The sequence below is a fragment of the Prionailurus viverrinus genome, chromosome B2 (genome assembly GCF_022837055.1).
Source record: "Prionailurus viverrinus isolate Anna chromosome B2, UM_Priviv_1.0, whole genome shotgun sequence".
NCBI lineage: Eukaryota > Metazoa > Chordata > Mammalia > Carnivora > Felidae > Prionailurus > Prionailurus viverrinus.
Window position 1 is genome coordinate 151,268,872 of NC_062565.1, and position 12,753 is coordinate 151,281,624.

The window sequence follows — 12,753 nt, forward strand, 5'->3', positions numbered from 1 at the left end:
CCAGGCATCCGCTCGGTCAGCCAGCTGCCCAGCTGACCGCGGTGCCGCCGAACTGCGGGGACTCCGACGTGCAGACGGCCAAGGTCAGGACACCGGCTCTGACATGGGCCCCGTCCGATTCCCAGGTTGATATTTTTTTCTTTTTTTGAGCTCCAGGAACACATATTTTATGTATGTATGTATTTGTTTTTATTTTATTGTATTTTATGGTATGTTATTTTATTTTATTGTATTGTATTGTATTGTATTGTATTTTTTACTTTATTTTATTTCATGTTAGTTAACATGTGCCGGGGTGTTGGCTTCAGGGGTGAAATTCAGTGATTCATCACTCACATACAGCACCCAGTGCTCATCCCAACAAGTGCCCCCCTCCCACCACCCACTTTCCCCTGCCCCTCACCCACCTCCCCTCCGTCAGCCCTCAGTTTGTTCTCCATAGTTAAGAGTCCGTTTTTATCTTAGTTTATTTTTCCTTCCCTCCCCCTATGTTCATCTGTTGTGTTTTCTGAATTCCACATAGGAGCGGAATCGTAGGATACTTGTCTTTCTCCGGCTGGCTTATTTCACTTAGCACAATACCCTCTAGTTCCATCCACATAGTTGCAAATGGCTAGATTTCGTTCTTTTTCATCGCTGGGTAGTATTCCATCGTGTGTGTGTGTGTGTGTGTGTGTGTGTGTGTGTGTGTGTGTGTATACACACCATATCTTCTTTATCCGTTCATCCATCGATGGACACTTGGGCTCTTTCTGTAGTTTGACTGTTGTTGATAGCGCTGCCCCTTTATGTTTACACGCTTCTCACTTAAACTATTTTAACCTCTCACTGGGAATTGATCTCCAGGTAGGATACTTGTTTTGGTGCCACTACAGGGCAGATCTGACGTCTGGGCTTCTCTGTGCCTCAGTCCGGAGATGTAGGAAGTGCCCACGAGATAAGGAGTGTGCCTCAGAGGGTGGCGGAGAGACCGTGAAGGTGTCAGGGTGCAACCCAGGCTTGCTCGTTCTGATGCGGTCACAGCAGACAGACAGTGCCCAGTGTGAGTCTCCCCTCCTGAAGTTCGAGTGTCTGTCTGTGGCCTTGGCTCTCCATCATCCCTGCGCCCTATGTCAGTTTGCTCGAATACCTTCTCCTTCCTCTGCAGTGTGTCCTAGTAAGTCCGTAATGGGTTTCCCAGAGGTATATCAATACAAGCATTTATTGAGCACCAACTGTAGACCAACCGTGTGGCTGGGTTGCCAAGGCTGCACAGACGAACATACATCGTCTTTACCCCGTCCCGGGGGCTCTGAGCCGTTGATCGGATGTCCACTGTCAGGGTTTCCTATGTCCCAGCCTTGGCCTGTTTCTCAAGGCGGGAGCCCAAGAAAAACACGTAAATCGTTGCGTATTCATTTGGCACGGTCCTCGATGCTTCCTGGGATTCTGGATAAAGAACTGGGACTTGGTTGTAGCTTAAACTAATGAAGATTGAGCCCAAGGTCCAGTGGACCTTCTGTAAACGCTTTGAAGTGATCCAGATACGGTGAGACCGTTTGGTGAGAGGGTGTGATGTCTAAGACTGGGAGTTTGGCTGCATGGAATCTTTATGGGGTGTTTGTAGAATCCAAATCTGCCGCGGGCAGACAAGTCAAATCCAGTACTTGGAAATAATGACAGATGTTGACTAAGGTGATTTTTTTGTTGTTCCCAAAGTCTCGCATTAAGGTTACACCATCTGCACGACATATATTTTTTTTTTTATTTAAAAAAAATTTTTTTTCAACGTTTATTTATTTTTGGGACAGAGAGAGACAGAGCATGAACGGGGGAGGGGCAGAGAGAGAGGGAGACACAGAATCGGAAACAGGCTCCAGGCTCCGAGCCATCAGCCCAGAGCCCAACGCGGGGCTCGAACTCACGGACCGAGAGATCGTGACCTGGCTGAAGTTGGACGCTTAACCGACTGCGCCACCCAGGCGCCCCTTATTTTTTTTTTAACGTTTATTTATTTTTGAGACAGAGAGAGACAGAGCATGAATGGGGGAGGGGCAGAGAGAGAGGGAGACACAGAATCGGAAACAGGCTCCAGGCTCTGAGCCATCAGCCCAGAGCCTGACGCGGGGCTCGAACTCACAGACCGCGAGATCATGACCTGAGCTGAAGTCGGACGCTCAACCGACTGAGCCACCCAGGCGCCCCTGCACGATATTTTTTTAAGAAGAATTTTATAATAACCATGTTCTCATGGAATCTCACACAAATATAAATCTGGAACAACGAATAACCCAAGAGACTTCTTGACTTACCTCCGAGAAGTGCTAAAAAGAAGCAAAAATACATGAATATTGCAATTGCTATTGACGTGGAAGCAGGCGAGGAAAACAAAGAAAATGGAGGTGTTTGGGGAAAGGGAAGAGATTTGCAGAGCAAACAGTTCAGCACAACACGTGGCCGCCCTGAGTTGGGGGCTGGAGCCTAAGTCTCACCGTACGGCAGGTGGGGTCCATGAAGGGGCTGGAAGAGCTCCAGGAAACAACAGGTCTGGGGACCAAAGCCAGCACAGAGTCTCTAAAAACACGGAGAAAGTCTTCTGTCAGGGCGCCTGGGCGGCTCAGTCCGTTGAGTGTCTGACTCTTGATTTTGGCTCAGGTCATGATCCCAGGGTCGTGCGATCAAGCCTTGGGTTGGGTTCTTCACTGAGCGTGGAGCCTGCTTGGGATTCTCTGTCTGTCTGTCTGTCTGTCTCTCTCTCTCTCTCTCTCTCCCCCTCCCTCCCTCCCTCCCTTCCTCCCTTCCCCCTCTGCCCCTACCCCTCTCGTATTCTGTCTCTCCCCACCATCCCCCCAAATCTATGTTCACTCAAACAGTGAAGGCAGCGTGGTAAAAAACAAGAAAGATAACGGTTTCTAGGCCTCCTGATTCCATCACAGTGTGTTTCCACATCACTCCCAGCCATAAGAAGCGTCTAGAACCTGCGTGCCTCAGCGTCTCAGCGAGGCCGTGGGGACTGCGTTTCCCCTGGCTGCTTTCAAGTCTTGAGAGGTCTGTGGTGGTCCCACACAGGGTGGAGAGTTTTCCTGGGGTTTGCTGCTCACACACGTGGCCTCAGCCTCTGTGTCACCCCATCCCACATCTGTCACCCCATCTTGGGTCCTCCTGTCACAGCACCCCTCTGCATTGACCCTGAGAGAAGGACTGACCCTTCATTTTCTTCCTGACTCTTCCTTCAGAAACCTGATACTTTCTCTTGACCTGGTGCTCACGGGTGGCCCTGGATGGTGTGGTGATTACGGGTGGTCCCAGAGGACCTAGTGATCATGTGTGGTCCCAGATGACACGGTGACTGTCTGTGGTCCTAGGTTTGCTGCCCTCTAAATTGTAAATTCTACAGGGGCAGGCCCTCCATTGAGCCCCACCTTCCTGGAGATGAGAGGAGGTAGGCAGCAGTGACTGAATAATTATTAAGTAAGTTCAATTAAAGCTGCATCTGAATTGGCTTATATTACTTTGAGGGAACGAATGAATGAATGAATGAACGAACGGGTGATTGAACGCAACGGCAGTGTCTCCGGGAGAAACACCTACAGTGGGCTGTGCTTCCCTTCCCCGTTGAGCGCAAGTCGTAGACTTTACGAGATCGCCACGTCGGCATCGTGGGTTTCCATTCTCTCATTTGCTAACGGCAGGGAAGGCTCAGGGCTGAAAACGGAGACGTTGCTCCTTAGAACGGGCTTGCGTTTGTGACCTCTCACACCTGTCCTTCAGTTGCTCTCAGAATTGCTTCCTCTGACGCGCCAGCCAGCGGTGTGCAGGCGTCCCCACCCCCTGACCGTGCTTCTGTCCCGCCCGATCCCCAGGGTCAACCTCGTCTGCAGAGGAAGCAAACACACTTAGGAGCTGAACTCACTGCCTAGTGGCCTCCGGGTTAGAAAGTTGATGCTTTTGCGAATCTTGCAGCTGGAGACCTACGTATTTCTTGATGTTATGCCATAGCGTAAACAGTAGAAAGAAGTCTTGAATCAATCTCACTGTGGGAGGATCCACCATATGCAGACTTAAGGGATGCTTTAACCCGTTCCTTTAATGTTTGGATCTTGTTCTAACTTTCCCTCCGGCTTACACCCTTGCTTTAATCAAAATATAGACCACGTTTTTGACCCATTTGCATGTGACCTGTCTGGCGTCCACGCAGGATCTCTCCCTCGGTGTCTGGACAGAGACGGCGCGGGCACCCCCTGCCGCTGTCCTTGCTGTCGGGCACACAGCACTGCTTTGTAAAGATAAATGACATGGGGACCCCTGCAACTCTGAGGTTTTCCTTAAAATAGTGTCGCTCAAGGTCCTATTGATTCCTTTCTAAACTTGGCAAATTACCTTTTATCTGAACTAGTTTGAAGACCCTCAACCAAGTTCTTTTAGTAGAGTGAGTTCTTGGGGTGCCTGGGTGGCTCAGTGGGTTGAGCACCCGACTCTCGATGTTGGCTCAGGGCGTGATCTCGTGGTTCCTGGTCCTGAGACCTAGCCTCCTGTTGGGCTCTGCACTGACATCGCGGAGCCTGCTTGGTCGGGATTCTCTCTCCCTCTCTCCCTGCTCCGCCCCGCTCTCTCTCTCTCTCTCTCTGAATAAATAGATGAACTTAAAAAAGTGAACAGTGAATTCTTTAAACTAGGACTGTTCTATTTCCCCTTAAGTGGCCTTGTTGAAGAACACAGCCCCGGTAAGTGCACTGTCTCCTCGGAACATAATTGCTGTTAAAAATGGGAAGGGGGAGACACGTGCGTGAAGTGTGTGTTCTCTTATTTCTGACAAAGAATGGCTCCATTGTTAGTTCTGCACCATTAAATTATCAAGAATTATGGCCAAATTCCAAATGCCCGAATACTAGGCTTTTTTTTATTATTGTGCCTGGGGGCGGGGCTGGTCCTGAGATCTCACAGGCTCACCTGTGCTCCTTGATTCCTACACCGTCTCTGTCTCTCTTTCTGTCTTGTGTCTGCCTCTCTCTCTCTGTCTCTCTGTCTCTCTGTGTGTCTCTCTGTCTTGTCTCTCTGTCTTTGTCTCTGTCTTGTCTTTGTCTATGTCTCTCTCTGATTATCTCTCTGTCTTGTCTCTGTCTCTCTGTCTTTTCTCTGTCTCTGTCTCTTTGTATCTCTGTCTTGTCTCTGTGTCTCTCTCTGACTCTTTCTCTGTCTTATCTGTGTCTCTCTCTGTCTCTGTCACTCTGTCTTGTCTCTCTGTCTTGTCTCTGTCTCTGTCTTATCTCTGTGTCTCTGCCTCTGTATCTTTGTCTTATCTCTATCTTTGTGTCTCTCTTTGTCTCTGTGTCTGTCTCTGACTCTGTCTCTGTCTTGTCTCTGTGTCTCTGTCTCTCTGTGTTGTCTCTGTCTCTCTGTCTCTGTGTCTATCTCTGTGTCTCTGTCTTGTCTCTGTCTCTCTGTCTCTGTCTCTCTGTGTTGTCTCTGTCTCTTTCTCTGTCTCTGTGTCTACCTCTGTGTCTCTGTCTTGACTCTGTCTCTCTGTCTCTGTCTCTCTGTGTTGTCTCTGTCTCTTTCTCTGTCTCTGTGTCTGTCTCTGTCTCTCTGTCTTGACTCTGTCTCTCTGTGTCTCTGTCTCTCTGTCTTGTCTCTGTCTCTCTGCCTCTCTGTGTCTCTCTGTGTCTGTGTCTCTGTCTGTCTGTCTCTCCCACACGACACTGTCAGGGCCCAGCTGTGTGGTGTGAGAGGAGGTCTGTCTTCGCGGAAGCACGAGGCAGGGACGGAGCCCCGAGAAGCTGGGGGTGACATTTCCGGGGGGCCGTTCTCCCTCCGGGACAGCAGGCCGACGCGTCGGCACCTCCCAGGAGCTGGGTGGCCCCCGGGGGCGGGTGCGCCTCTGGTGCATTTTGGGCAAAGCGGAACGACCGGGCCCGGAGACTCTGTGGCCAGAATTCAGTCAGACGTTCTTCCGCGCTCGCTTCGCCCGGGTTGAAGCACAGGAGCACGTTTTGCACACCCCTGGGAAAGCGGCGACGCCTTTCCGCTTGCTTTTCTCTTCCTGGTGAGGCTCCCTGGGCTTCTGACCCATTCCCGCGTGTCCCCCATTGCGGACTCTGAAGGGGACAGGCCCTGAGCACGGCGCTCTCTGGCTCCGCAGGTGTTTCCGGGACAGACGACGCCACGTCCACCTGCTCACACGTACGCGGTGCCCGCGGGAGGCGGTGACCACCGCGGCTCTGCCCCCGGTGTTTTCCTTCAGCGCGGGGCTCGTGCTCACAAACCAGAGAAAACCCCACGCGGGGCGGGGGATGCGCCCGTGGCCACGGGCGCCCGGAGGTGCCGTTTATGCCTTGGTACAAAGCCGTCGCACGCTGGACAGGCGTGAGGTGGGCCGCCTGCAGTGGGACCGTCCGCGGAGGGCCGGCGTGGGGGCAGCCGGACCACTGGAGGGCACCGTGGGCTCCGTGATGCCGCGTCGGGATGTCAGCAGGAGCCGACGCGGGATGGGGAACCCCTGTGAGCGCGGGCGCTGGGGGGCCGCCGGGCCCTCTGCACTGGCTCCTTCGTGTGGTCCCAGGCTCGCAGCCCCTGTGGCCCCGGGCGGGCAGACCCCTGACTGCTGGGCGTGCCCCGTGTCCCGGGAGCGAGCAGCCCCCCCCCCCCCCCCCAGGGCCCGGGCGTTTATTCAGAAAACAATAATCTGAGCAAGTACGCGGGAGGTGGTCGCTGGGACAGGGAGGTGGTGAGGCGCCACCGCCTCCTGGCTCCTCCGGTGCCCTCCTTACGGTCCTAACTTCCAGGGTGACCATGAGACGTGGCGCACGCGGGAGGGAACTAGCAAGTGAATTTACAGATTAAAATCCCGGTCGCGTGGACGATGGAGGTGAAGCGGGTTTCCCGCACATCCCACTGCGGGATGGACCGTGTCGTGCACCATTGAGTCCGGAGCTCCGGGATCCAGCCGCAGACGCTGGCTTGGAGACCGCGGGCCGTCGACCTCCCTGCTGGCCCGTGGCTCAGAGTCCTCGGGCCCCCGCGATGTCTCTGACCGCCGTCGGTTGCGATCGGCGGTGGCCTCAGGCCAACGTCCGTCTCCCGCTGCTCTGCAGAAACGCCTCTTTACATTTGTCTGGCTTCTTTTTCTTTCCTCCCCCAAGTTTTTGCGAGTGGATCAAGACAAGGACAAGGACTGCCAGCTGGCGTGTGCGGGTTCCTCACAGAAGCCACTGTGCGCGTCTGACGGCCGGACCTTCCTGTCCCGCTGCGAGTTCCAGCGTGCCAAGTGCAAGGACCCTCAGCTGGAGATCGCTTACCGGGGCAACTGCAGAGGTGAGCCGTGTCTGATCGTTCGCTCAGAGGCCGGCCGATCCACCGCTAAGCGTAAGGCCGAGTCGTTTGTTCTCATCTTCGCTACGTTTTTATGCGTAAAAACTCAGGGATTCCAGGTTTGTGTCAGGAAGGAGGGAAATTTCGGGGACTCAAGGGCAGAGGCACCTTTTACCTTGTTTCGTGTCTTTTCTTAGGCTGGTTGGTGCCATCTCGACACACGCGTATCGGCGTTTCACAGAACACTTTCTGAGTGTTTTATTCTCACCAAAGTTAATCCTGCTTCCATTGGCCCTGTCTTGTCCCCCCTTCCAGCCAGTGGGACGTCACACAGCACCTGTGGGGTGGATGGCGATTTCTTTCGTGTTGATTTTACACGTGAAATTTTCGATTATCCTGATTTAGGAAGCAGATTTAGATTTAACTAGCACGCTCCGAGCAAAACACTGAAATACTTCCTATGTTAATGAAGGGTTTGTCTCCGCATAGTATGCTGATGCTTTGAGCCCCAACAGAGTTGCATTCAGAAAGAGACAGGGCACCAGCAGGGGAGGGGCAGAGAGAGAGGGAGACACAGAATCCGAAGCGGGCTCCGGGCTCTGAGCTGTCGGCACAGAGCCCGACGCGGGGCTCGAACCCACAAACCGTGAGATCATGACCTGAGCTGAAGTCGGGCGCCCAACCGACTGAGCCACCCAGGTGTCCCTCATATGCTTTTTACTAGGAAAGACGGTGTCTGGACAGTTGTGCGGGGATTCAGATGATGTTCATTTTTCGAGATACGTCCCTGGAGGCAAGGGAAACAAAAGCAAAAATAAACTATTGGCACTTTATCAAAATAAAAGGCTTCTGCATGGCAAGGGAAACAATCAGCAAAACTAAAAGGCAGCCTACGGAATGGGAGAAGATATTGGCAAACGACATATCCGATAAAGGGTCAGCATCCGAAATCTGTAAAGAACTTATGCAACTCAATACCCTAAGAACAAATAATCCAATTAAAAAATGGGCAGAAGGCACGAACAGACACTTCTGCAAAGAAGACATCCGGATGGCCAACCGGCACATGAAAAGATGCTCACCGTTGCTCGTGATCAGGGAAATACAGCTCAAAGCCACACTGAGATACCACCTCACACCTGTCAGAATGGCTAACGTTGACAACTCAGGAACCAGCAGATATTGGGGTGTCGAGAAAGGGGAACCCTCGTGCACTGCTGGGGGGAATGCCAACTGGTGGAGCCACCCTGGAAAACAGTATGGAGGTTCCTCAGAGGTTCCGGAACTACCCTAAGATCCAGCAGTCACACTATTAGGTATTTACCCAGAGAATACAAGGACACCAGTTCGAAGGCATTCGTGCACCTTAATGTTTCTAGTGACATCATCTACAACAGCCGGATTATGGAAGCAGCCCAGATGTCCGTTGATAAGTGAATGGATGAAGCTAATGCGGCATGTATTCAGTGGAATATTACTCAGCCATCAAAAAGAATGAAATCTTGCCATTTGCAGCGACATGGGTGCGGCCAGAGTGTATCATATGGAGCGAAATAAGCCAGGCAGAGAGACACAAACGCCATAGGGTTTGACTCGTATGTGGAATGCAAGAAAGGAAACAAATGAACAAAGGAAAAAGAAAGAGAGACGAGTCCGAAACGGAGTCTGAACTACAGAGAACACAGTTGAGTCACCGGAGGGGAGGTGGTGGTGGGGGGGGGGGGAAGCAGGAAGCGGGTAAAGAGGACGTGGGTCGCGATGAGCACCGAGGGTATGTGTAACTGCAGAATTGCTATATTGTGCACCTGAGGTATAACACCGCATGTTTACTGTGCCGGAACTTAAAAGAGTGATTTGCAGTGGGTCTGGCCAGAAACGGCAAGACCACGTCTCACGGAAAAGTGGCCTCAAAGAAAAGCACCCGCGTGAGGAGTTCTGTTCCTCTCTGCTCTGTGTCTAATTTCTTTACTCTCGTTCTGAACTCGCCAAACTGAGAAAAATTTGGACGCCTCGATTATAGTTTTACACGTCAGTTATCTGTGCTGAGAAAGGAGAGGCGATTTAGGAATAGATTCAAATATCAGGCGACTTGGTCTTCAGGGAAGCTTCTAGAGGCTGTCGCCTGTGCCGGCCTTGCCCGCGGAAGCATGCTGTGGGGGCGGTGGTAAAGTTTGAGTCAATGCTGCTTTCTCGTGCCACGTTCCTGTAGATGACCCCGATCAGCTGTTCTGCCGGAAGTTCCATGGGGGAGCTGCCGGGGTTAGTCTCTGCCTTTGTGATCACCAGCGGGCACCTGGGGGGCGTTAGTTAGACCAGGGCCCGGGCCCCTGTCCTCCCTGGGTGGAAACCTGACGCAAAGGCCTGCGAGTCCACACCTCCCGAGGTCGCTCTCCAGAGCCCTTGACTCGGGGCTCCGCTCTGCCCACCGTGGCGTCCGTGCTGGGCTGCTTTTGGACGCGTGTGTCCTTTTTGATAATGTCATCGCTCCCCTCTTTGTATTTGGATCCAGCCTAAGTTTTCTGGGAAATTCCCTTGGCTGGGATTCTCATTCACTCCCCTCAACCAATTTCAGACCATAAATCTGTGACACAGAAAATGTGCTAAGGGGAGTGAGCAGACATAAAACTCACTTCACAAAAGCTGGTTCCACTGAAATCCAAGGGGTTAGAATAAAAAATAAAAAAAATCTACGGATGCCCGTAGATTTCAAAGTCAAGTTTGTTTGGTGCTTCAGCTGGCAAGGGTAGCGAATATGAAGGTTATTGACAGCGACGTTATTAGTCACACGTTTGTTTAAAATAACCGGGCGTCACGCACCCCTGATACGCGTGATGCATGATTTGGGAACAGCCCTCATCTCGTAGGGGACAGGAACCTGTGCCGCGCTGGGGGCTGCCCTGGAAAGGGGCTTGCAGGCTGCGACGGGACCGTCCCTGCGGAAGCAGCCTTCCGCCTGGATCCCGGCTCACGGTGGCGATCGGCCCCCGTCCAGGGGATGGGCTCCTTCGTATAGACTGGCGAACTGTGCCATCGCTTACCAACGCCGTTCCCCTGCCCAGGGCTCCAACAGGGAGGAAACGGTTCACGGGGAGTGGGAAGAGGTAAAAGGGAGCCCCGGTGCGGATGGGGGCCAGAGACAGGAATCCTGCCGGACTGGGGAAGTCATGGTAGCGCCTACGTCCCTCTCAGGGCACAAGTACAGCAGATTCGACAGCACAGCCGGGTCAGAAGCCCGCGTCTCCGAACGGAAAGGAGGGGGCACGAGACCGAAGGTCCCCTTGCACCGCTTCACGTGCTACAAACAACCGTCTGGGTTTTTCTCACATTGTCCCTGGGGTTGAAATAGTGCCAGTCTGGCAGATGGGCAACCGCATATTCTGAGGACGTTGGGTGGGTGGCAGTCCCACTGGCCTGTTTGGAATGTACTGGTTTGAAAACAACTAAAATGTTTTAGTCCACGTTTCATTAAGCTGGATTAAAATATTTTATGCATTCGATGTCATGATCTAAGTGTTGCCCTTGAATAGAAATGCAGTGATGGGCACCGATGGATTTTTCTCCTATTTTCTTAGAAATTTTGTGGAGTTTGGGTTTTCAGAGCTTAGCAAACGCATTAATATTTTCCCTTTGATCTGAGTCCATTGGGGCTGTCTTGCTTTTCGACAACATTTCTGGCATCCAGTGAAAAAGCCAGAAAACAAGGAGGAGGAACGGTCCAAGGTCAGGAGGCGTTGGAGCGACTTTGGGATTTCCAGAAGCAAAGTCATAGCAGAAACGTGACAGAAACAGCCCGTCTCGGGGATTCCGGGCCCCAGGAGTTTCTAAGAAAAGGAACGTGCTTGCAAAATGCTCCCGCTCTCTCCCCATTCCTGTTTGCTGCCAGTGTCTCGTGGTCCTCGTCGTGGCTGGCTGAGCGAGGCCACGGTCTCCCCGCGCCACGGTGAGCACACGGCACGCGGGCCGGACGTGCGGGGCCTTGGCAACGTCCGTGTGGAGGCAGAACTGCGTGCCCACATCGGGGACGGACGGATGAGTGGTGGTTGTTCTTCATGACGATTGTGTTGCATGAACCCCGAGGGACACACACCCACAGGGTTTTCTTGGACAAGCGGCGACTGTAAGTAGAAGCCAGAACACGTGCTTGTGGGGCCTCCGTCCGTGGTCAGTCCCTGCCGGGACAAATCCCGGGTCATAGTGCTGTCTGGGGAAACCTGCTGGCCCATCCACAGAGGCCTCCCGCCACGGCTGCCTGCTCGGACCCTTCCCCACAGCCCTGCAGAGACCCGTGGTCCCTCTGGGCCTGTCGGTGGCGGTGGGAAAAGCCACTTGGGGTGGCGCCTTGGAGAGTGTTACCTCGTAGCTGGCGAGCTGCACCGGGGACCCTCCCACGATGGGGAACACACAGCAGAGCCCGCGGCCTCGATGGGGACAGACCCTGGCGGCCCCAGCGCCTCCCTCTGTGGACGTGCGGTCCACGGGCTGCCCACGGAGGGACTTCTCGCTGACACTGGGCTCTGAGCGGCCAGACCCCCAGGAGGGCAGCCCAAGCGCCGGGCACCTGTGTCCCGGAAACCCAGCGGGAAGCAGCGACCTGCAGGGCAGCGTGAGCGGGGCGTGTCGTCCCCGAGGATTTCTGCGGAGCCCGGAGGCGTCGCTCACCCCCGCTGGGCTTGGTGTTGGCGTCTCTGATCGCCCTCTACCTTTCCGTTAGTTTTGCTAAAAATGTGATGTAACTGCCCCGCAGCCCAAGACTCCTCCACGGTCGCTGGCCTCTCCTCTCCGCCTGTTTGTCCACGTGGGCGCTCGGAACGCGGACATCGGGGCCCCCGAGGGGTGGGGCGGTGCCGGGAGGTCCCAGCACCTGCCCTGCACACTTCCCAGTGCTCTGAAGCCCGCTCAGGTGTGAGAACTGCAGACTCAGCCTCAGTTTCTCTCACCGGCTGGCTGGGGCCGCATGTCCACACCAGCCTTCTCGTCTCTAAAACAGGGCGGTGGGGCCAGGTGAACACTAAGAATTCTTTCTGGTCAACCATTTTCCTAATCATGAGAAGGCCCCTAACAAGCCTTGATTTACACGCGGACTGTAAAGAAACAGGCTCCTTTCACTTCAGGGGCGTCACCTTTGGGAGGCCAGAGCCGTCTGGATGTTTCCTGTAGCTTCACCAGGAGGCTTTGTGAACCCACAGCAAGCGTCCGGTCCCAGAGTGTGGTTCGGCTACGCTAAGTCAGCTCTTAGCCTGCTATTATTTTCTTCAACAAAACAGAGATTTCTGTAAAAGAAATCTACGCGGGATGTGTGGAATGTGTGTGTGCGCACGACTATCTGTGTATGCATGTGTGTGCATGTGTGTCTAGTGTGCACATGTGCATGTACATCTTTGTGTGTGTTGTGTGTATCTGTGTGTATGTGTGCATGTGTGTATCTGTGCATGCACATGTGTGCATATATATGTGTATGTGTACATA

General features: G+C 53.4%; 1 protein-coding gene across 4 annotated transcripts in view; it reads left to right on the plus strand.

Annotated features, from left to right (window-relative positions):
- SMOC2 (SPARC related modular calcium binding 2) overlaps positions 1 to 12,753 on the plus strand; it is a 165,702-nt gene that overhangs the window by 38,301 nt on the left and 114,648 nt on the right. For all 4 annotated transcript variants that reach the window (XM_047859996.1, XM_047859997.1, XM_047859998.1 and 1 more), the window contains exon 2: positions 7,119 to 7,290. In XM_047859996.1, coding sequence (XP_047715952.1) covers positions 7,119 to 7,290 — 172 coding nt within the window. The remainder of the gene's footprint in view (positions 1 to 7,118; positions 7,291 to 12,753) is intronic.